The following is a 21,980-nucleotide window of genomic DNA, read 5'->3' as shown; positions in this document are numbered from 1 at the left end:
GAAAGCCAACGACGTTTCATAATAGGTGTCGCTAGCGTTCAGAAAGGAAACCTTAGCAGAAAAAAAGGCCTTGGAGAAAACGAAAGACTTAGCACATATTTGTTAGGGTGGCGAACAGAGGCTTGAAGAGGTAAGATTTACTAAGTAAGCTGTAATGTTTATGACGGATATAATTAAAGTTCAATTTGCAAAATGAAACTTAAGGAGGGCCAGAGTAGATTGGGGTCTCGTCGATCGAATCTAACTGAGAGTATTCCATTAGAATGGGAGAGTTATTTCACGTTACGGATAGTAAAGGGAGAGGTGTGCACAGTTTGCACACGCTAAAGGCTATGATAGGGGAGAAAGAGGGCGCGCATTGCAATCAGTATTCAGTAAACTGAAGGATAGAAATCATTGATTTTTGGATTTGTGAACTACATCAACGGCTTTGTCCGACGGGCAGCATCACGTTTTTGACACAATTTTCTCGCCCACAGAAAAATGAGCAGCTCCGAAGAAGTTTCGTGGATCTCCTGGTTTTGTGGTTTACGTGGAAATGAATTCTTTTGTGAGGTGAGTTAATATTAAAATCCATTCAGAAAAATCATTACGGTCACGATCATATTACATTCTGATTGGCCAACTAGTACAACTTCTTTTAGTAGTGATGAAGATAAATTTTATGAGAGACTTTCACTAATAATGCCAGATTTATATAAAAATGTGAAATAATCATGTTTTTATTTAATAAATTGTACAACTATTTCTGTCACCCAACAGGTTGATGAAGATTACATCCAAGATAAGTTTAACTTAACCGGACTAAATGAACAAGTTCCTCACTATCGGCAAGCACTAGATATGATTCTGGACTTAGAACCAGGTAAGAATCAGCATTTAGTTCATTTTATGTTCTTGATAACAGTTGTTTCAATGATGTCTTCAAGATGATGATGTTGAAGACAACCCCAATCAGTCGGACTTGATAGAACAAGCTGCTGAAATGTTGTATGGATTGATTCATGCCAGATACATTCTAACAAATCGTGGGATTCTGCAAATGCTTGAGAAGTATCATGCTGGAGATTTTGGGCATTGTCCAAGGGTGTATTGTGAAAATCAGCTCATGTTACCAATTGGTAAATCAATTTAGTGATTGTAGCTGTAAGATGCTAGGTTTATCCATTTTGATCTTTGGTTTGCATTTGCAGGGTTATCTGATGTCCCAGGTGAAGCCATGGTAAAGCTATATTGTCCAAAGTGTATGGATGTATATACTCCCAAATCTTCCCGTCATCACCACACTGATGGGGCATATTTTGGGACAGGGTTCCCTCACATGCTTTTCATGGTCCATCCTGAATATAGACCCAAAAAACCAACCAATCAGTTTGTCCCACGATTGTATGGTTTTAAAATCCATCCGTTAGCCTATCAGATCCAACAACAGGGCGCCTCAAATTTTAAAGTTCCCATGCGTACTGTAAGTTACAACAACGGGAGGAAATGAGGCTGCAGTAGGCTTCTTTGCCATTATTCATTCAATGTTACCATATAGAATAAACGACGTTCAGGGATTATGTAACGCAGTTTTCAAGTCCCCTCCCCGATCACTATTCACAACCTCATCGTTCCAACAAATCTACGTAACGTTATTCAGCTCTCCCATATTTTCTGAAACTAATTAAAAATCTGAAATTAAATTGAACCGAGTGCTAGAATTTTGGCCAGGTAGTAAGCACTCAAACAATTTCTATTTTTCCCGAAACCATCATTTTAATTTTCTCGCCTCATGAGCAAAAGCTCTTGCTTTAACGTTACGTCCGCCATCCTTTCATCGTCATAGCTAGATTTTTGAGGTCCCTTCTGCGTTACATAATCTGTGATCGTCGTCCATTGGAACTGAACATCCCTTGATTCGACCCATGATTTACTCGACTTGTACAACAATTTGATGAAAAAAAAAAAAAAAAGAATAGTGAAATTTTTTTCTCTGGTTAAGAATCGCACGTATTCACTTATCAGATTGTTAGTCTAATTATTCCAACGATATTGCTCCAAATCTGCGCCAGAGAAGCTACGTAGAATGACGACATGGATACTAACATTGTAAGTGTCTTTACCCAGACCAACTGCGTACTGGCTCGAAGTTATTATCGAAATGGTTCTTTATTTCTATTTCCGTTCTCTTTTTGCTGCCATTACAAATTTCACAATTCATTTTCATTTTTGGAATTGATATAAATATTTTGTTGGTGTGCTGAAGAATTTTAGTTAATGAACTGAAGCGTCCGATCAAGTAACTGAAACGCCATTGGTTACTCCAAATCTAGATGGATACTGGAAAGTAAGTTGGCGTCTCCCCTCCAACTGTTAAAGTTATTTTCTGAGGTGATCTTGCATTTTACATACTCGCTTGTTAGAAATTCTTTTCTTCTTTACAGTTACACCACGCCATTTTGCGAAATAGCATTATAAAATCGCCAGCGCAAAAACGATCTCGCCCTTACATTTAGTAGTACTGAAATATGTATATTATATATGTGATCAAGGAGCAGTACCTCTGGAATACTGCGTAATCACGTTGCTCCTTGATTTACCCGATCGTATTAAGTACATCTTTCCTGGTCGCCGATGCATTGGTGATTTGCACGTAGAACGCGATGGTCATTATTTAGCAGAAATAACGGCTTTTTATTGGTGATTCATAGAACAGAGCAATAGTGAAGGAAGGTAACGATAAATTTTCCCTTTTTCCTAAATAAATTTTTATTTTCTTTAGAAATTCACTGGCCAAAATGAAGTACTAGCAAGAAAAATACCAACTCCTATTACTTTCAAAAATGAGAAAACTTTTAAAATCTTAGGCACGCATGCACCGATGCTACATCCATCCACTTCCAAACTCTCAATCAGCTGATGCATCAGCTTTGTGTTTTTGCGCAACTTTGTATTGCGCAAAACGTACACGTCCATACCGTCATCACTTCCAACTGAAATTCAATAACTAAATGGAAAAACAAAAGAATTTTTGTGTTTGAACAACATGAAAAAATCAGTTGAAGACGCTAATTCAGTAAGATAATTGAGTTTGGTTTAACCAAGAATTAAATATTCCCGAAAAACAGCCGTATCTGAATGGTTACGGCGACCAAATTGTTCAAGCTTATAAAGGGCGCATCACCCTAAAATTATGATACTTAATAATTGGCTATCAATACCAACAGCAAAATGGACGCCATTTCCTCAGTCTTGTTGCTTGACTTGAAAATCTCCCCGGATATGCTTTTGGTAATTTTAGTGGGAATTGGTTTTTTTTGGGGAATGATTTTTCAGGATTTTTTGGACATCCTCTCCCCGGAATTAATCCCCCAACCAGCACCAGAATGCAATTCGAATACCGAAAGCATACCAGAAAACCCAGAACCAACTCCGCTCGACGATTGCACGAAGGAACCAGATCAGCCCATTATACCGGACAGTACAGCCCATGAAACCGAAAACTGCTGCAAATGTGAAAAACTTGCACTTCGATCCGCTTTGCGTGAATGGCAAGCTGCAGCCGTGAAAATGGCAATGGAAGAACTCGTGTCCACAACGAGGCAAGGACGTCAACCGTCTTTTAACCAGAAAAGCCAATCGGAAGTTTCAGCAGAAGTTAAATACTGGAGGAATGTTTACAAATCAGATTTAATGAGAACGAACAGACATTTAACGAAAGTAAACCAAGAATTAGAAGCTTCACTAGCGATACGTAAGGAACTAGAACACGAACTTCAACTGACCAAGAATCTGCTGCAGGAAGAACTACTAAAAGCCGAAAAAGTTGCCAAAATCTCTGAAAGCCACGTTGCTGTGATGCAAAGCGGTACAGAAGAATTGGCAAAACCGTGCGAAAACCCAAAGCAGCAGACCGATGCGGAAAATTCTTCACTAGATTCGGCCTCTGTTACGGACAAGAATTTTGAAAACGAAATGTCTGAAGTAAACCCAGATGGAGCCGAGAAGGTACACGTCGTTCAGTTAGAAGTTCCGTCTGAACAAGAGAATACCACTGGTATCGTGTCAACCGAATTCGACGAGAAAGAAAAGCAAACGTATGAAACCCAACTGAAACAACTGCAACAGGAACGAGATGTTGCGCTGGCGAATACACGACGTATGCACGCCGAATGCCAACTCGCAATCGAGAAAGGTGACATGGCCTTGCGTCTATCAATTACACAAGCAAGAGAAAAATTTGCGGCACAAGAGAATATCATGGCCGAAATGCAAACAGAATTAGACGCCGAACGAAGTAAAAACCGACAAACAAAAGAAAGATTCGAACAAAAAATTAAAAAACTGGAGAAAGATTTAAAAGTATCAAGGGCCTATGCCAAGATGTTGGTGTCTTTGCTAGTAGAGAAGAAGAAATTCTGGAAACGACATGGGTTTATACGTCCTAAAAAACTCAAACCAAAAGCATCCAACGGCAATCCAAGTTCACGGAAAACCAAACTTTCCAAAATATTATCCACACGACCCACGAATACAAAAGCACTCGAAATAAATGGGAAACCAATAGAGATGACAGAAGACAGTAATTGTAACTATGCCTGCATAAGCAAAGTCTATTGGGAAGAGGAGCTTGAAGGGCCGACGTTGAAGCCGATGAACTACAACAAGTGGTACGGCAACAAAGTAAGAGATTTGAATTGGATTGATATTCTGCGTGGGAAACGAGTGAAAAACAAACTGAAGTGGGAACAACTGTTAGGATTTTTGTTTGTCAAGGTTAAACATGATGGCATAGAGTATAACTTGCCAGTATTGGTCTTTGACAAACCTAAAACTCCCAACTTTTTCGGAAGCATGTGGCTCCGGGCCTTCAACAGTGCGGACCCCTCCTTCAAGGGGGGGATATGAATACCTCCGAAACTTAAAAAAAAAAACATCAAGACAACAGGCAAGGATACTTAGTTAATGGACTCCTTTGTCTTTAGGAAGCAAGTGCATGTAAGTGGCGAGATGAAATAGTACAAGGCTGCAAAGTATTGTATTGCATGCATCCCGTCTACTTTCTGTATTTTGCACCGAGAGGCAAAGGTACGACCAGGCCAGACTAAGGTATTCAAAATTATAATTACTGTATTTTGAATATCCAGTTTTACGGCTGGTGACTCGTGTACTGTTAAAAGTGCTGTGTCCCCATTACCACCATCATTTTGAGTGCTTTTACAAGTTAAGTTTTCACTAATTTCTGGTTTCATTTACATCTTTGGCTAAAAAACCCGGACTCTTCATTAAGACCGTACGGTGTATTGTTCTGCTGGAAAGTGGAAACATTTTTTTTTCTCTTTGGCTTTCTGTTTCGTTTTGCTATGCTTCCCCAATAAGCTTCTGTGCAATTTGTGGTGTTTAATAAAATTAAAATAAAAAAAAATCTATATTTAGCACTTCAATTACTATATACAGGTTCGTCCTTTGTGTGTACGGCAAGAAATGCGAAAGAGACAAGTTCAAGAGCTCATTCGTAAACATGTTTATATATATATTAATAATATTGGTTGAAGACACAAATGAATCGTTCATTTGCAGTCTGCAGATGTAGGTGAACTAAAACTTAGTAGTGCTAAAGCATATTAAAATTACTTGGATTTCGAATAAGTTATGTTGTATACCCGCAGACTCACAACTCTGCAATGGACTAGGCTGCGATTGAGCAGGAAGCAGCAGAGGCCACGCTGGTTGAATGTCTTATACGAGAAGCCACCTCTGCACTTTCTGATAGAAAGTCCACGTATGACAAAAACAGATCATATTTATTAACTAAAAATAAATTTCTTATTTTAAATTCTGGATATCGGTATATAGTCTTGCATGTTTCACCTTCATATGATGGGAGGGGATGAGGTTTAATACCGATATCAGCCACGTTGTCTCTGGTGTACAAGTAACATTTTTGTGCAAAACGGTATGCTGTGGCCCTTTTGTTCATCTCTCTTTGACTACTTAGTGTTTACTTCCCATGGCCCATTGTACGGACTAGGGCTCGGCCCCGATCACATTCTAAAAAAATGAATCGGGGAAGTTTGGTACGGGGATTTTTTTTTCGGTGCAGAACGGTGCTATAATCGGTGCTGCACCGGTAGCACCGCTTCAGCCATAGGGGGCTAGTCTTACCAGTGACCTTGCGTTCTGATAGGCCAACGAGAATCACGTGACTAGGGTCACATTTTGTTCTTGTTGGCCGCAGGGCAACTGCCAATTTAGATCACTTTTCATTGATAATCGGGGAAGGCACCGATCACCGATATAACCGCACCGAGCACCGAAATCACCGTACCGATAAAGATCATCCCCGCACCCAATCGACTAAAAAGTTCCCCGATTGGCGCGGGGCCGATAAATAGTCGCCGTTAATAGATAAATAGTCGCCCACGGGCGATCCGGGTAGCCTATTTGCCAAAATGGGTAGGCTGGGCGGATTTGATGGGCAAACCGGGTATACCCACCGCCATCTTGGAAAATGGCGGCTTGCAAAGCGCCAAGTTAAATTAAAAGGGAGATAAGCAAAAAAAAAAAAGGTTTTTTTGCAGAAATTCAAAGCGCGTGACTAAATTTTAGGGAAATACCCGGTTAATCGGGTAGGATATCGGGGCTAACCGGGTTTTGAAGCCGGGTAATGGAAACGGTTTTCGAAACTCGTCGTTGAACTGGAAGTCTTTTCGTCGCTGACATTTAGCTGTTTATTGCAGCATCGCAGTTTATCGCAGCATTTAGTTGTTGTGTCCAAATGTCGGGAACCACTAGTTCAAACGTCGTCGGGCGGATGTCCTATCGTCGTGTGCCAGATGTCCAAGTGTCGGGAACCTGCAACCAAAAGTCGTAAACCCTGGTGGAGTCCTTTTGGTAACTCGCCCAAAAGAGTGCATGCTGAACGAGGAAAAATAATTCGTTTCAGATCTAATGCTCGACGCGCCACCATACGGCATAGGACGCGCATAGCTTACAGGGGTTTATAGCCGTTCGTATTCTTAACCCTCTTAGTCTGTGGTTCCAGGCGCGGGCAATGCCGTAAGCCGTATGGTGGCGCGCCATACAACGTTTATATTTGGAAAACTTCTTTTTTTGCCAGCAGCATCACCTGATTGACAGGATTTAGGTACATTTGGACGTTTTCTGCGACTGGTGGCCAATTTTCAAAACGATTCTTTCCACTATCCACAATATCTTTACATTTTTTTACAATGAGCTAGAACTTGAAGTAAGAAAGCATAGCATTTTAGCATAGTCTCCACTCTCCAGCAGATCGAAACTATATGTGATTTTGTTTGGCATAGAATTGTGTAAAACTTGTGAATAAATTGTGGAAAGTGGAAAAATTGTTTGGAAAATTGGCCATCAGTCGCAGCACTATATTGAGACAAACGTCCCGAGGCGCCTGTGGGTTGTTGACTTGGAACGAGGACCCAAGTTCCCAAATACTCAGAGAGATACCCCGATTCCTGGCCGTTACTGTAGATTACTGTTTTGGATAAAGTCTATTTTACCCGACCAAATATACTTTATTGTTACTATACTTTTACTGAATTCAGAGAAGCAAGTATACTGAACTGATCTGTATCTACTTGTAAACTGAATAAATGTTATGCTTAAATTACAATGTCGCCAACTGTTGGAATGCAATGTTGCCGTCATTAATTTGTAATATAGATTAAATACGTATATGGATATTGCAAAATATTTATATGGAGGCATTACTCTGCTAGCTCAGTGGTATAGCACTGGATTGTTAAGAAAAAGGATCAAGGTTCAAATCTAGTTGTTGGATGTATATTTAATATTAAATGTTTAGTATTTAGTATATTCAAATGGTCAGAGTTGAAACTAGCTCACCGAAACGTGAGCTTAGCTCAAGCTCTCCGCTCACGGCCTAAAAGTGAGCGGAGCTCAAGCTCAAGCTCACACAAAAAAAGTTGAGCTTCGCTCAAGCTCACGTTCGCTCAAGCTCATTTCCAAGTTCATTTTATTAATAGATTACCTTTGACAACTGACAATCAAAACAGTGTATTTTTTTCAGATTTGCTTTCATGAGAAAGCGGTCAATGCTCAATGGTCTAACATTGAATGAGAATGACAAATCTGTTAGAATCATGCCCATCGCTGCCAGAATCATTATTCTCTACATTTACAGTTTCACAATCAACTTGATCACCACCTACAGCACCCACATGACTTTGACTTTGTAAACTTGTAGAAGCTGTTCGCTTTTTTGACGCCATTTCTCATTAGTCGCTACTCTCTAAAGAGTTTAAGACTTTGAGTTTCAGATTTCCTGGTTTTAATTTGAACAAAAATTAGTGTGAATTAAGCTATTAACTACAGAAAACCAATATTTAAGACACAACTCACAAGTTTATGTTTTTATTTGTTCAGTTCAATCACTAAGCTGTAACTGTAAGCATAAGCAACTAGTATAGGCTAGGCTATTAGCAAGTAGCACAGACAGCTTTCCACCTCCAAACGCGGAGATTTGTCTCATTTCGGCAACCACTTTCAATTTTGGCCGCTAGATGGCGCCACAAGCGTGAGCTTCCGCTCATGAGGCAAAAGCTCAAGCTCAAGCTCACACTTTTTCAAAAAGAGCGAAGCTCAAGCTCAAAGCTCACAAAATGAGTGAGCTTTTGAGCTAAAGCTCAAGCTCTCGTAAAGCTCGTTTCAACTCTGGATTTAGGTATGTTTTTGTTTTGTGTAGGTAAATATGTTTTAAGTTACTGTGATATATTTTAGTTCATTACTGGTATGTTGTCTTATTCTGTACTTTAATTTTTTTGGTATACCGAATATGATTATACTGTACTGTTATTTTATACTATACTATACTATAATATTCTATACTATACTATAGAGCAAGTGATTGACGCGTACCCCCTCCCTATTTGTGAACGCACTCTTGCGGATTTCGCCATGTTTGTTACGAGTCCGTTTTTTCTCTGAGGAATCCTTATAGGGAAAAAAGGGGATCGCAAAAAAAATTTGTGAAACCTTCCCAATTTACCAAAGGATACTAGCAATAATTTTGTGTAAAAGGTAAATGAACTAGCTACATTTTAATATTAAATTAAGGGTATTTAATTCTAGAAAACAGCTAAATTTTAATGTTTAACGGTATTGTTTACATTATGTGTAAGGAAAAATGAGCTGCGTTGTAAAAGGGTGTCATCATACCCAGGGCCTAAGACAATGAAAATTGTAAACAATTTCATCCTTGTCCTTACAATGATCACAAGCAATCGATTATTCAGCATATTAATCGATTACAATAAGCCCAACCCCCACCTAGTGGTGGCAATACTAGGTAGTATTACCTAGTTTTACCTAGTTACCTAGTATTACCTAGTTTTTTTTCTCTACTTTTACCTAGTTTTTGGTCAATTTTTCTACCTAGAAATTACCTAGTAATAGTAATACCTAGTTTTTTAAAATGATTACCTAGATAATTACCTAGGTAATTTTTGTTTTTATGCAGCGTTGTAAAAATAATGGCAACGATGTTTTTTATTCATTTTTATGTGACACACTTGATATTTCTTTGTGCAGGCTGCTCAACGTTTTTTCGCGCCCACAGTCCCTCCCCACGTCTCATCTCTCACAGTCTCACGTCTCACGTTTTCTTCAAGATTTTTCACTACAAATTTTAGACTAACTAACTATTATTTTGCCAATCACAGTTCACACAGAGATCTTGCTGTCTGGTGCTGATTCAGAGCATACGCAGCTCTTCAAACGAAGGAGACTTGTTGACACTCCATGTCCAGCCATGCTTTGCAATACAAGTCTCGTAGAATTAAAAATGGAGATTAAGGATTACTTGGATATATTGGACAAGGGAGAGTTCGATGCGGAAATTGACCATAGGTCAGGGAGGTTTTCCAATCTGTCTGGAATAGCATTTCAATATCTGGCCATGCCAGCAACGTCTGCATCCGCAGAGCGACTTTTTTCTTGCAGTGGGCTTTCTTGCAAAGGCAAAAAAACAAACGTGTCATCAGTTTTACTAGAATCGCAAACGCTTTTCAGATTCAATAAGAAATTTGACATAAACCCTTAATCTGTTTTCTTCTTTTCAGTAATTCAAATAAGTGAATACAAAGAGATTCGAAATCGAAGTCTATGGTAATTTTTTATTTGGTATGGGTACTGCAGCTTACATTTGATTTTTTGGGAAACTAAACATTTTTGAAGAACCTAGTTTAAAAGTTGTACCTAGTTTGAATTTTGAAACTAGGTACCTAAATAACTAGGTAATTACCTAGTTAAAAATTTTACCTAGTTTTTTAAAGTACTTTTACTAGTACCTAGTACCTAGTTTTTTTTGCAATTACCGTGCCTAGTTTTTGCGAAAACTAGGTAAATAACCTAGTAATACCTAGTTTTGTAAAAAATCTAGGTATTTTACCTAGTAATACCTAGTAACAAAAAAAAAACTAGGTGGGGGCCCCACCTATCTTGTAATAAGGGTTTTTTATCACATAAGAAAAAATTTTTATTAACACAATAATCAAATTGAAACATTTATTAACTTATAGAGTCTATGCAGTGGGACGCTATTTCAATTTTTACAAATTTTTTTAATGAATTTTAAGGCGAAAACGGAGGACGTCCCTCACCACCCACCCTAGTGTCCTCACTTACCCCTCAAAATATGCTCCTCCCACAAATCTAAGAAAACTTTAAAGGTCTTATATGGGAAAATGGTTTATTATTAAATTATATAAAAAATATGGGGGGTACATTACCGTATGGAATACATAAAAACAAAATAATAAATTAATTTAATGATAAATTAATTAAATAAAACAATACAAAATAATAAATTAATTTAATGATAGTCTAATTAGTAATAAGTTATTGTTTTTAATGTGAATTAGGTATTCTAAGATTAATTAATTAGTTGAAAATTTTACTTATTTTTATATTTATTAGTTTTATGCTATTACTTGTTATTTCTTCTACGTATGTCGGGTTCATGATTTCCCGCTGGATTGCTCCTGGTTTTCCGCCTTTGCCAGATCGTTTGTGCGCTAAGAAATAAGTTTATTGTTTGAAATATATTTTAGTTAACAGTTATTGTACTAACTTTTTAAATATTCATTGGTGAATATTGAAGACATTAATTCACTTGTGAATTTGTACATGGTGTAGTGGGAATTTTTAATGGTATCAATTGTCCAGTCTTCTGCTACTATTTCATTGACTTTTTGTTCAAGTTGTTGTTTAACACGCAATGGAATTGTAAATGGCTGTGTTGGGGGTATTTCTAAAAAAAAAAGGTTTAGTTAAGTTATTAGTTTGAATATGTTATTGAATATATTAACATATTACTGTAAGTTCGTAGTTTTGTAAGGTTACATCAGATTCATCTTCAGATACATTGTTATATGAAGTTGAATCTTCCTCGTTGTAATTAGATTCAGGAATGAAGTTTGTTGGTTGTTGAATTTGTATTTCTTTTTCTAGATTTTTCATTCCTTCTATTTCTGTTGTATTATTTATATTTAATTATAAATGTTTCAAAAGTTATATCGTTAAAAAATGATTTACCTTTTTCTAAGTTTTTTATGGTATCCTGCAGCTCTCCGTTTTGTGTTTCCAATATCTGTATTTGTTGGTTCTATATTAAAATATAATGCTTAATATTTGTTGTATATAGTTTATTAGTATAATTATTATATTTACCTTGTTTATTTCTAATTCCTCTAATTGTTGTTTGTAAGTTTCAATAGCAACCTGATATCGAGTACAAATTATTTTCATTTTTTGCTACACAGAACTGCACCAACATGACAGCAAACACCACCAAGCCTGCAATGAAACGTAAGGTAGTTTGTTAGTTAAATGTTGCTTTATGCTATGAATTATGAACACATAACTCACCCAGCTGTTCACTGGCAATGACCAGCAATTATGGCTTTATTGCTACTAATACTTACCCAAGGCATCAGTTCCTTTTTTCTAAGAGACTGTGAGTGGTGAACTTGTGCTTTTACAAGAACTTTGCCATCCTCCAAATGGATTGCTGAGAGCGCAGAGACCCAACCACTTGATTGCTTCATGTATGGTCTTGATTGCATTAAGTTGCATTTTTGTATCCCTGCTCCGTCTTGCAATTAAATACATGTAAAGCTCATGCTCTCTTATAGGTGGTAAAAACTTTTCAATAACACTGATAGTTTTCTGCCACATTTCTTTTGGCAGTACGTAGGGACAGTCTGCTTTGCACTTGCACAGTTTTTCTAAATAATTTCTTTTTCCTTATGAATAAGTCCTTTAGCATAATCAGATAACTTAAAAAGACTAATTTTGTCAAATAACTCATTACCGACATCACAAACTACACTACTCATGACATAAAAAACGAAAACAGTTTGACACTACAGTCACTAGTCACAGTCAATCACTTTACGTCTGCTACGGTACATTGTAAACAAGTACCTTTCAAAAAGTTTCCTGGAAAAATAACAGCTTTTTTGGAGATAAAATATTTTGTATTATATCAGCACAGAGGTATAGTACACGATTCCAAAAGATTTTGTAATTAAACTAACTACAACTTAATTAAATATATTATTTTCAGTGAATGGTACGTCATTTTTTGACTTAAGTCACGACTTAAGTCATTTTTCCGCAAAAAATGACGTGTTGGTGACTTTTGACGTTAACTTAAAAAAATCCCTGACTTTGACCTTGACGTTTGACGTTTCAGGATTGAAAAAAACTATAATTTTCCATCAAAGTCAAGAGTTTGGCACCTCCGTTGTGTACTGTTGGTTAACGAATACGCTCACCATACGAGAGGTTCCGAGTTCGAATCTCGGGGAAAGTGAGTATGAAGTCAGGAACAATGCACGTTGGTCTCTATATACGGAAGATGGGCCTCGATGTAAAAGTCGTGATCTCCCACCCCTTCTTTTATATAGTCCACGTACTCTTCCCAGTAATAAAACCGAAGCCGTTTAACTTTTGTTGGTGGACAAGAGTGTAGAGAAGAGTGGGCTCAATTGTGACACAGGGCAATTGAAACAAAAATGGTTTCTCTCGCCGTATAAGAGGAATTTTCTTGAACAAATTAGGGTTAATAGAATGAGGGGGTTTACAAGTTTAGAAAAATTTACGAGTTTTTGTATTCAAAACTTTTTAAGATATCTCGAAAAAACTGTTTTTTGTTCTCCGTCTGTTAAATTTGCATTTTCAATTTTTTTGTTTTAACCCCTAAAACGCTACGCTTTAGTAATAAAATTAGTTTCAGATGATTTGCAATTCATTTTTCTACAATTTAATGTCATTTAATTTTTCCTTGCATTCTTAAATAATTATAAATAATTAAATGCAACGGTGACCCTATTGCAGAACACTTTGTTTATATTCCCTGTCTGCGAGTGGTTGCATTTTTTTGCAAGAATTTGACGTAATTCATTTAAACAAATGTAAATCATCATGTTAACACAATTTTAATACTTGTATTCGCTGTTTGGGATTTACTAAAAAAAGCATGTTTCTTAATCGTTTTTTTTTAAATTTAATTATTTAAATATTTTAAACTAAATTGCGATCTACTTTAAGCATATTTTAAAAATCTGTAAATCGCATTGTACCTAATGGCAAAATTTGATCACACTAGCAGTTGTGGCTGCTGAGATATCGTGATTTTCATTTTATGTTGGTATAAAGAAGCTTCCTTATGGGAAAACCCACGTTACAATTGCGTCGACACAACGTTTCAATTGCCCTGCTACCATGGCAATTGAAACACTCGAAACGACCTCAGTTTTTTACAATTTACTACTATTAAAATTAATCTTTTCTCATAAAAAAATATATTGTTTAGTAGCTGAGATAATAGGCTACAATTCTATATTATTTTTATATTAAATTTTTCAGTTTTGTTTTTCAAGAAATACAAAAAACCAAAAGGTGTATCAATTGCCCCCACTCTCCCCTATAGTGTATAGGGGAGACTGGAGTAAGCCGGGACGGTTTTTCCCCCTATATCTCCCAAACTAATCATTAAATGAATTTATTATTTTGTTTTTAGGTATTCCATACGGTAATGTACCCCCCATATTTTTTATATAATTTAATAATAAACCATTTTCCCATATAAGACCTTTAAAGTTTTCTTAGATTTGTGGGAGGAGCCTATTTTGAGGGGTAAGTGAGGACACTAGGGTGGGTGGTGAGGGACGTCCTCCGTTTTCACCTTGAAATTCATTAAAAAAATTTGTAAAAATTGAAATAGCGTCCCACTGCATAGACTCTATAAGTTAATAAATGTTTCAATTTGATTATTGTGTTAATACAAAATTTTTCTTATATGATAAAAAACCCTAATTACAAGATAGGTGGGGGTTGGGCTTATTGTAATCGATTAATATGCTGAATAATCGATTGCTTGTGATCATCGTAAGGAACAGTAATGGCGTCATGAGCTCGGTGATGATTGATGGGCTTGAAGGCCAAACCCGCCCACTAATGTCCCATTTTAGTCAAAAACAGCTGTCCCGATTTCCCGATACAGACTATTTTTTTAAAACGTTAATATTATCTACAGTAATTGATCGAAAATTATAATTTTTGTTTTTAACAATAAAGAAATGAATAAGCTTCATTTCCATATTAAATTTACATGCCATTTGCGATTATTTTTTTCTACAAACATTAAATGGCGGAGACAAAATTAACTAAAAAAAACCGTTTTTTTTAGTTTTGTTAATAACTGATACAGTTATTGACAAAACTCAACCAAATTTCATGCCAAAGTAGTATCTAAATAACATACTAAAAAAATTTTTAATTTTATTAAAATCTACTATTTTTCCCCCTACTGTCCCTCTTGACCCGGTGTCCCGGCATACTCCAGTCTCCTAGTGTATTACTTGAGATGTTAATATTGCTTAAAATGTCTTTCAAATAGTACCGGACAGCTTCCGATCTAATTAAATAAATGCAAAATGGAAATTTGACGTTTTTATGACTTAAGTTATGACTTTTGACGTAGAGAAATTGTTTGATGACGTTTGACGTTTTGACGTTGACTAGAAAATTTTTCATCTCAATTTCAGAGAGGTAGCCCACGTCAACTGCCGCCAACATTTTTCAATGTCCCGAATGAGTTGGGACACTTCCGTGACGTATGACTTTGACGTTTTTTTAAACGTCAATTTTTTTGGTTGACGTACCATTCACTGATTATTTTTCATTTCCCTCCTATAGGGCCCGAGAGGACAAATACCACAGGTCGGAATTCAGCCTTGGCAACTCAGCATCCGATCTTGGTCTATAGATTTACTTTACCTTACTGATTAGCAGAAATGTTACTTTTTACTTAACTTAAATGTGTTAGTTTTACTTAATATTTCGAGTGTTTAACCTAATTATTTAACTTTACTTTAATATTTTACTTTATTACTTTACTATTCCATTACTTTAGCCACCCAAAACCCCTATTTTGCCTCGCATAGCTCGGGCTTGGTCCCGCTTAGTTACTTAAGTATAGTTAAGTTAAGTTATTTTAGTTTACTATTTTACTTTATTACTTTACTCTTCCATTACTTTACCCACCCAAAACCAGAGTCGGGCATCGCTCACTGAAACACGAGCGCGCTCTGAGCTTTCCGCTCAGTGCCTCAAAGTGAGCGGATTTTCGCTCTAGCTCGCAAAAAAAAAAAAAGAGCGCGCTCGCGCTCGTTTTCCGCTCTCGCTCTTCACACAAAAAAATCTCTGTCAAAAACTTGTACTTTCTCCTCTTACTCCTCTTAAAAGCGATCACAGTAGGTTATAGGTATTACAATTTCCTAATTCCTACACTTAAAAAAGTTAAAAGAGTTCAACTTGCTAGCTATTAGCTAGTTTTTGATGGGCAAAGTTGCCAGTTTCGAAAAGATATTCCATTTTGTTTCAAAAACACAAGTTTGTCAAAATTACTGTCCGATAAATTTGAACGTTTTGGAACAAAAATGAGTCCCGCAGTGCTGAAAAGACGATTTTTGGTGTCGTCTGTACAGTTGCGTACTTTTTCACAAAAAAAAATTGTGTTCATAGATAGCGCACTAAGTTTGGACCAAATGTTTTTATTGCTGACTGATAGATGGCGTTCGCGTTCGAGCGAGTCGCTCAGCAGGTCTTCGCTCAAGCTCAAGCTCACGTTTTTTTAAATTGAGCGGCTCGCGCTCGTCGCTCAGTGAAAATCGCGAGCGCGCTCCTTTTTCGCTCAAGCTCAGAGCGCGCTCCGCCCGACTCTGCCCAAAACCCCTATTTTGCCTCGCATAGCTCGGGCTTGGTCCCGCTTAGTTACTTAAGTATAGTTAAGTTAAGTTATTTTAGTTCAGTAAATATGGTCGGGTAAAATAGACTTTTACCGCTGTTTTTAAGCTATTCTGCTTTGTTGACTCGTAACTTAGCGTAAGAGTTAAAAGCTTCTTCGTCTTACTACTAGATGGCGCCAATCTCAGGTTAGCCCGAGAACCCCTTGAACCGTCCCGAAACCCGCCCCGAAAAAAAAATTCCTTAAATGGTTGCCTTTTATCGGTTTTTTTTCCTTCACACTCGCCAGAGTGCCATAGACAAATTCCCTCTTGAAGAACAGAGGTATCGGGCCTGTAGCTTCTATCACTAACGGTTTTGTTTACAATACATTCAAGCATCACGAAACGAAGTTTTGATGACGTTTTTCCTACGTACACAACTAATATTCTTCGTATAGTTCTGTACGCCGTTTCAGTAGTTCACGATCTTTCGTGCAACGTGTACAGTTGCAACGCATGTGGGTAACTGCTCTGGGACAATTGGCGTTCTAACGCTTCCGCAAGTAATAGGAAACAAAAAAATCATATTGCATTGGTAAAACCCATGTAAGTTGTTTATTGTTGAACTACTCTATAGCAGGTTGGGACAATTAAGCTAGTTCCACCATCTTCTGTTGCAGTTTTACAATTTTCTAAGCCACACTAACCATCCATAGGTGTTTCACTAGTTCAGAATATTTTTGAAATGGATAATATTTCTTTAAATGGACAGCTTGAGTTGAGACAGTCCCGCAGCGGACGATTACTAATCCCAAGACTAAGGACATGGACAGGTTGTTTCCTTTTTTCCTTCTTTGATTAAATTTAACAACTACACAAAATCCTGTTATTTTTAGGTGAAAGAGCCATTGTAAACAAAAAAGGCGCTTTGGAAATCTTGGAGGGTAATACAGATTACACATCAACATTCCTGTCTGAACGTTCACTTTTGAAGGGCTCACCATCAAAAAAAAATTCTCATGTAATTTTAACTGCCCATGGTCTCGAATTTCTTGAATGTTTTTTCCCCTTTTTCTTCATTCCAATCTGCTAGATTTCATTCAGTAAGCCAGTTCTTCCTCGAACAAAGTTGGTCAAGGCCCTCAGTGAATGTGTTTCCGACAAAGAAGGGAAAATAAAGAGCAAGAAGAATGTGAAAGGCCAAACAAAGGCGTCACTAAAGAAGAATTTACAGCAGAGAAAAAAGAGCCCAGAAAAATGCAGATCTTTGCGAAACACCGTTTCTTCGTCTAATAAAATCTCGCCACTAAAGAACGATAAACAAAAAAAAACTATCTCGGCGACCAAAGTAAGAACTCCATCTCCGCGCAAGAACCTAAGGAAGCAACAGTCGCAACCACAAGTAAGTTATACATCTTCCCAAATGTAGCTTTTGCTGAAAACCGTTTCAATAAGCGCAGGTAGAAGAAGTTGATATTTTTGGACCAGAATTTCAGCCTACCGTCCACTTAGTTCGTCTTTTACCTGAAGAAATATTATCACTCACAGAAAAAGAAGATCAAAATCTAGGAAAAAACAGCCCACTAAAATCCATTCCACTGTCCAAAAACAAAAAAGCGACCAATGGCCATAAAAAGAAAAAAGTAAAGCAAGTCGTGCAAATAAATCTAGTAGATTTAAATAGTAGTAGAAGTCGAAGATCATCCAACCGGCACCGACCTCACACTGTGCGAGAAACTCAAAAGATTTTGAGCGTCTTGAACCGTTCTAAAACTGAAGAAGAATTGGAAGACGAGGCCATGAGTACTGCAGCATTTTTTGGCCATTCGCCAAATAGGCCAGCAATGAAACTACTGGATGAGGTAGGTTGCGCACATCCAGTTTACTAGTTTAATTGACAGAGTCCTTGTACTCTTTCTGTGTAGGCCGTTGAAACGCTAAGAGATGATTTCGAGAGCGATGATAACTTGAGTATCAGAGCCGTATCAGAGAGGGAATCGAGCCCAATGTCTTCAGCTGTTTCACCTATTGGGTCCTTCCACGAGACAGACGCTGAGATATCAGGACGAGAAGATGGTTTGCTTGCAGTATCCCCTGCCATAGGAAATACCTCAGAGTAAATAGCTAACAAGCATCATCTTTTATTCACCCATAAATTCATTTTGATCTTAATTGTTTTATTTTTTTTTGTTTTTCTTGTTCCCGCTTTTTGTTTCACAGGTTTCAAAGAGCTAGATTGTTGCATAGGACATTGAAAGACAAGGCCAAACTGTTGAGAAAAGCACAAACTCATAGGAGGAAAAACCTTTCATTGGACTTATCTACTAAACCAGTGAACGCTACTCCGAGCTCATCTCAATTATTTAAACCACGAAGGATGCGAGCTCTAGAGAAAGATTTGAAGGAGAAAACGTTATCTCGTGGAAAGTGGGATTATTCGACTTACTATCGTGGGAATTTACTCCATGTTACCATCAACTCTGACTCTGATACTGATAGTACAGTAGATTCCTTGGATGAACTTTAGTCTCCACCACCCATTCCTAAATCGTCGTGCTTACACATCCCAGGTAATCCACCAATACAATGTTCCATTAATTTTCAAGATTTTATCATTGGGTGGTGTTTTATGTCTGTTGTATTTTGTGTAACTTAATGCAATGCGTTTTTACGAATTTTTCAGATGCAATGTGTTCTTGTTACCAGACTTTTTCCTTTTCAAGTTTGACTTGCAATGTTTAAAAGTAAGAAAAAAAAAATCATGGAATATAGTTTGGACATTGCCAGTTATAAGGGACATTCTAGTGTATTCATTTTAAACATAGATTTGTGATAGTATCCCTTTTCAAATCGGGTTGTGCATTTAGGCATCCACATAGACCCTTTGAGGGATATAACAAGGAGGAAGGAAATATATTTTATACCTATGCAAGACAGCAGCGAGCTGTGCTTATTATTGAAACTCTTATGAGTTCTTTTGGGGAATTGCAATAGTAATGGTCTTGACTTCCAGATAATGATGCAAACCTTCTTCACCCCTACAAAATAAGAAAAAACAAATTAGTAAACTATAATGGAGGGATGAAAACCATTTACGCACAATTCTCTTCCTTGACCGGACATTTTGAAACCACCGAATGGCGTTTGGGGCATAGTGGCATCATAGCAATTTACCCTGTAAAAATTTTGGTTCATTACTAATTACAATTGAAAAATTGGTCATACTGATTTTAATACCAGACGGAACCAGCCTCTACGGCTTGGGCAAACGTGAGGGCTGTGTTGATGTCATTAGTCAGCACGCCCGCAGCAAGACCTAAACGTCGTAAAAACAAGATGACAGATGGTCCAACTAAGTTTAAACTATACCAATTTGCTTTTACCATAAGAAGTATTATTGGCACGTTCAATCAGTTCCTCCATTGTTCGGAACTTCAAGATTGTTTGGACAGGACCAAAAATCTGAATACAAAAACACGTGGTTAAGTAATGCTGTGAAAAGGGATACACATACGCACCTCTTCCTTTGCTATACGCATGTCATCCGTTACATCTGCAAACACTGTTGGTTCAATAAAGTAACCTTCGGATCCCCATTTTTTACCACCGCACGTAACAGAGGCACCTTGCGCCTTACCGGATTCGAGCAGCTCAAGAATTTTGTTATGCTGCTCTTCGCTAACCTACAATACGATACAGTCCAATTCATAATCCGTCGTGCCAACTTAGTAATTATTATTTACAAAAAAATCACCTGTGGTCCTTGTTCTACCCCTTCGTCAAATGGATTTCCGACTTTGCGTGCGGCGGCCATGGCAGTAGCTTTTTTGACGAATTCATCATAAATGTCTTCGTGTACAAATGTACGTGAACCTGCATTATCATCGTCGCCTCTATTAAGTATGAATTTAATATTTATGTAAAATCATTTTACAAACCAGCACAACAGCATTGGCCCATGTTAGCAAAAATGGCGTTGTAACAGGTGGTAACGGCAGTATCCACTATGGTTGACATGCAGTGAAAACCATAACCCTTAATCATATTGAACTGAGATACATTTTATGTGACTCACAATCAACGTCGGGAAATACAACGATTGGACTTTTCCCGCCCAGTTCTAAGCTGACACGCTTAAGGTTGGACTTGGCAGCAGTTTCCATAATTATCTTGCCGACCTTCAAAAATGTAAAGTTTAAATATATTTAGTAGAGTAGTGTATCATCGCTAAATTATACCTCTGTTGACCCAGTGAAAGCAATTTTTTGAACATTTTGATGATTAGTTAAAGCTACTCCAGCCGTTTCACCGAAACCATTGATCACGTTTATAACGCCAGGAGGAAATCCAGCCTGAAATGTAAGAGGTATCATTTCACCTTTCAAATATCTCTAGAAGAACCATAATTCTAAAAACCGACCTCGACTGACAGTTGTGCTAAATAAAGAGCGGTTAGCGGGGTTTGCTCGGCAGGCTTCAGCACAACTGTGCAACCGGCAGCTAATGCCGGTCCAAATTTCCAGGTACACATCTTAAAGATTGCATTTAAAGTTAACAAACTTTGCAAATACTGTAAGTTCAAAGATTAGAAAATCATGACTTTATATTTACCAATACTGGGTAGTTCCCTATTTGGTGGGAAAGAAAGAGAGAGAAAAAGACAAGTAAGAATTAAACACGTATTTTGGCTGAAGAATAACTACTGTACATACAAGGAATGATCTGGCCGACGACTCCAACAGGTTCCTTTCGCGTCACAACAAAGATATTACCATCTGAAGAAAGAAAGAAAAAAAAAAAAAAAACTATTAGGAATATGTTCAAACTTTAACGAAAAAATGGGAATTTTACCAGCGGGAATTGTTTGGCCGTGAATCTTGTCAGCCCAACCCGCGTAATAGCGAAGGCAATTGATGGCGCAAACCATATCGAACTGGGCTTCTGCTAAAGGCTTCCCATTATTGAGAGTCTCTAGGGCAGCCAAATACTCGGCATCCCGTTCGATAAGATCAGCTAACTGTAGTTCAATTCAGACATTTAGAGAAAACCAAGTACATTTTCGGTTGTGAACCTGCCACTGACCTTGCAAATGAGACGACCACGATTTGAAGCGTCCATGGTGCGCCATGTCGAACCAAGTTTGAACGCCCGGCGAGCTGCTTCGACGGCTTTATCTACGTCGGCCTACAAGTTTAAAGTAAATTATTGATTTTAACAGAAAATATCAGTAAACAAACAAAATTCGAAAAAAACAAAACTCGAAAAAAACATTAAATTAGAAAAAAAACACACGTTTATTAACACATACAGTTTGATTACATGTAATAAAAACAAAAAAAATTTAAAATTACACCCCCATTTCTTATTTTCTAATTTTTAATTGAAAATTTATATGTGATCCCTACGTACGATTTTTGAATTTTTTTACACACTTACTTAAAAAGTATGTCGAAATAGTGCTCATTAATAAAACTTCTCATTACTAATTGTTTGAGGTACACCCCCCTTTTTTGGCTAGAATGACTATACTACTATGAGATATCATACGGAGATATTTTACAGCTATCGTTCAACGATATCTAGTAGGCACCAGAAAAAGGGTACCTTCTACCACCATTATAAATAGTGAAATAAATAATTAAAGCGCATTACTTGAAAAAAAAAACACTTTATTTTTTCTAATAACCATAATAGTGTTATAATGACAAT

General features: G+C 37.3%; 5 protein-coding genes and 1 long non-coding RNA gene across 14 annotated transcripts; 3 read left to right on the top strand and 3 right to left on the bottom strand.

Annotated features, from left to right (window-relative positions):
- The first annotated feature begins 35 nt into the window (after nucleotides 1-35).
- On the top strand, nucleotides 36-2,202 carry LOC116932331 (casein kinase II subunit beta). 2 transcript variants are annotated; one of them, XM_045180409.1, is made up of 5 exons: nucleotides 36-130; nucleotides 480-555; nucleotides 763-865; nucleotides 930-1,121; nucleotides 1,194-2,202. In XM_045180409.1, the coding sequence occupies exons 2-5, from the start codon at nucleotides 484-486 to the stop codon at nucleotides 1,490-1,492; spliced, it is 666 nt and encodes a 221-aa protein (XP_045036344.1). In that variant the 5' UTR covers nucleotides 36-130; nucleotides 480-483; the 3' UTR covers nucleotides 1,493-2,202. The 2 variants fall into 2 exon arrangements, with proteins under 2 accessions (XP_045036344.1, XP_045036343.1); XM_045180408.1 differs by lacking the exon at nucleotides 36-130 and having other exon boundaries at nucleotides 370-555.
- Nucleotides 2,187-5,424, top strand: LOC123477083 (syncoilin-like). Of its 2 annotated transcripts, none has more exons than XM_045180405.1 (2): nucleotides 2,187-2,329; nucleotides 2,406-5,424. In XM_045180405.1, exon 2 carries the CDS (start codon nucleotides 3,214-3,216, stop codon nucleotides 4,888-4,890), a length of 1,677 nt encoding a protein of 558 aa, XP_045036340.1. In that variant the 5' UTR covers nucleotides 2,187-2,329; nucleotides 2,406-3,213; the 3' UTR covers nucleotides 4,891-5,424. The 2 variants fall into 2 exon arrangements, with proteins under 2 accessions (XP_045036340.1, XP_045036341.1); XM_045180406.1 differs by having other exon boundaries at nucleotides 2,219-2,329; nucleotides 2,427-5,424.
- Nucleotides 5,425-8,018: 2,594 nt separating this feature from the next.
- LOC123476849 lies at nucleotides 8,019-8,832 on the bottom strand. The gene is made up of 2 exons (XR_006651818.1): nucleotides 8,380-8,832; nucleotides 8,019-8,302 (listed from the first exon to the last, which is right to left on the bottom strand). It is a non-coding gene; the product is annotated as an uncharacterized LOC123476849 (long non-coding RNA).
- Nucleotides 8,833-10,764: 1,932 nt separating this feature from the next.
- Nucleotides 10,765-12,383, bottom strand: LOC116932328. 2 transcript variants are annotated; one of them, XM_032940102.2, is made up of 6 exons: nucleotides 11,905-12,383; nucleotides 11,707-11,832; nucleotides 11,572-11,641; nucleotides 11,353-11,507; nucleotides 11,108-11,270; nucleotides 10,765-11,051 (listed from the first exon to the last, which is right to left on the bottom strand). In XM_032940102.2, the coding sequence occupies exons 2-6, from the start codon at nucleotides 11,782-11,784 to the stop codon at nucleotides 10,918-10,920; spliced, it is 600 nt and encodes a 199-aa protein (XP_032795993.2). In that variant the 5' UTR covers nucleotides 11,785-11,832; nucleotides 11,905-12,383; the 3' UTR covers nucleotides 10,765-10,917. The 2 variants fall into 2 exon arrangements, 1 of the variants encoding a protein (XP_032795993.2); XR_006651671.1 differs by having other exon boundaries at nucleotides 10,766-11,051; nucleotides 11,108-11,287.
- A 4,212-nt stretch (nucleotides 12,384-16,595) lies between these two features.
- On the top strand, nucleotides 16,596-19,064 carry LOC116932327. Of its 6 annotated transcripts, none has more exons than XM_032940098.2 (7): nucleotides 16,596-16,834; nucleotides 16,912-17,104; nucleotides 17,168-17,292; nucleotides 17,365-17,673; nucleotides 17,732-18,133; nucleotides 18,197-18,387; nucleotides 18,492-19,064. In XM_032940098.2, the coding sequence occupies exons 2-7, from the start codon at nucleotides 17,017-17,019 to the stop codon at nucleotides 18,796-18,798; spliced, it is 1,422 nt and encodes a 473-aa protein (XP_032795989.2). In that variant the 5' UTR covers nucleotides 16,596-16,834; nucleotides 16,912-17,016; the 3' UTR covers nucleotides 18,799-19,064. The 6 variants fall into 6 exon arrangements, with proteins under 6 accessions (XP_032795989.2, XP_032795987.2, XP_032795990.2 ...); XM_032940096.2 differs by having other exon boundaries at nucleotides 16,909-17,104; XM_032940099.2 differs by having other exon boundaries at nucleotides 16,596-16,877; nucleotides 16,988-17,104.
- On the bottom strand, nucleotides 19,059-21,503 carry LOC116932326 (retinal dehydrogenase 2). Its single transcript, XM_045180474.1, has 14 exons — nucleotides 21,354-21,503; nucleotides 21,123-21,288; nucleotides 20,984-21,046; nucleotides 20,883-20,899; nucleotides 20,692-20,802; nucleotides 20,510-20,623; nucleotides 20,347-20,449; nucleotides 20,210-20,275; nucleotides 20,026-20,144; nucleotides 19,790-19,954; nucleotides 19,655-19,733; nucleotides 19,509-19,587; nucleotides 19,372-19,446; nucleotides 19,059-19,309 (listed from the first exon to the last, which is right to left on the bottom strand). The coding sequence occupies exons 1-14, from the start codon at nucleotides 21,387-21,389 to the stop codon at nucleotides 19,237-19,239; spliced, it is 1,266 nt and encodes a 421-aa protein (XP_045036409.1). The 5' UTR covers nucleotides 21,390-21,503; the 3' UTR covers nucleotides 19,059-19,236.
- Between the last annotated feature and the right edge of the window lie 477 nt (nucleotides 21,504-21,980).

This window comes from Daphnia magna, linkage group LG10 (assembly GCF_020631705.1).
Source record: "Daphnia magna isolate NIES linkage group LG10, ASM2063170v1.1, whole genome shotgun sequence".
Taxonomy (NCBI): Eukaryota; Metazoa; Arthropoda; class Branchiopoda; order Diplostraca; family Daphniidae; genus Daphnia; species Daphnia magna.
The sequence above is the reverse complement of the archived record's forward strand: the minus strand, read 5'-3'. Positions and strand labels throughout refer to the sequence as shown.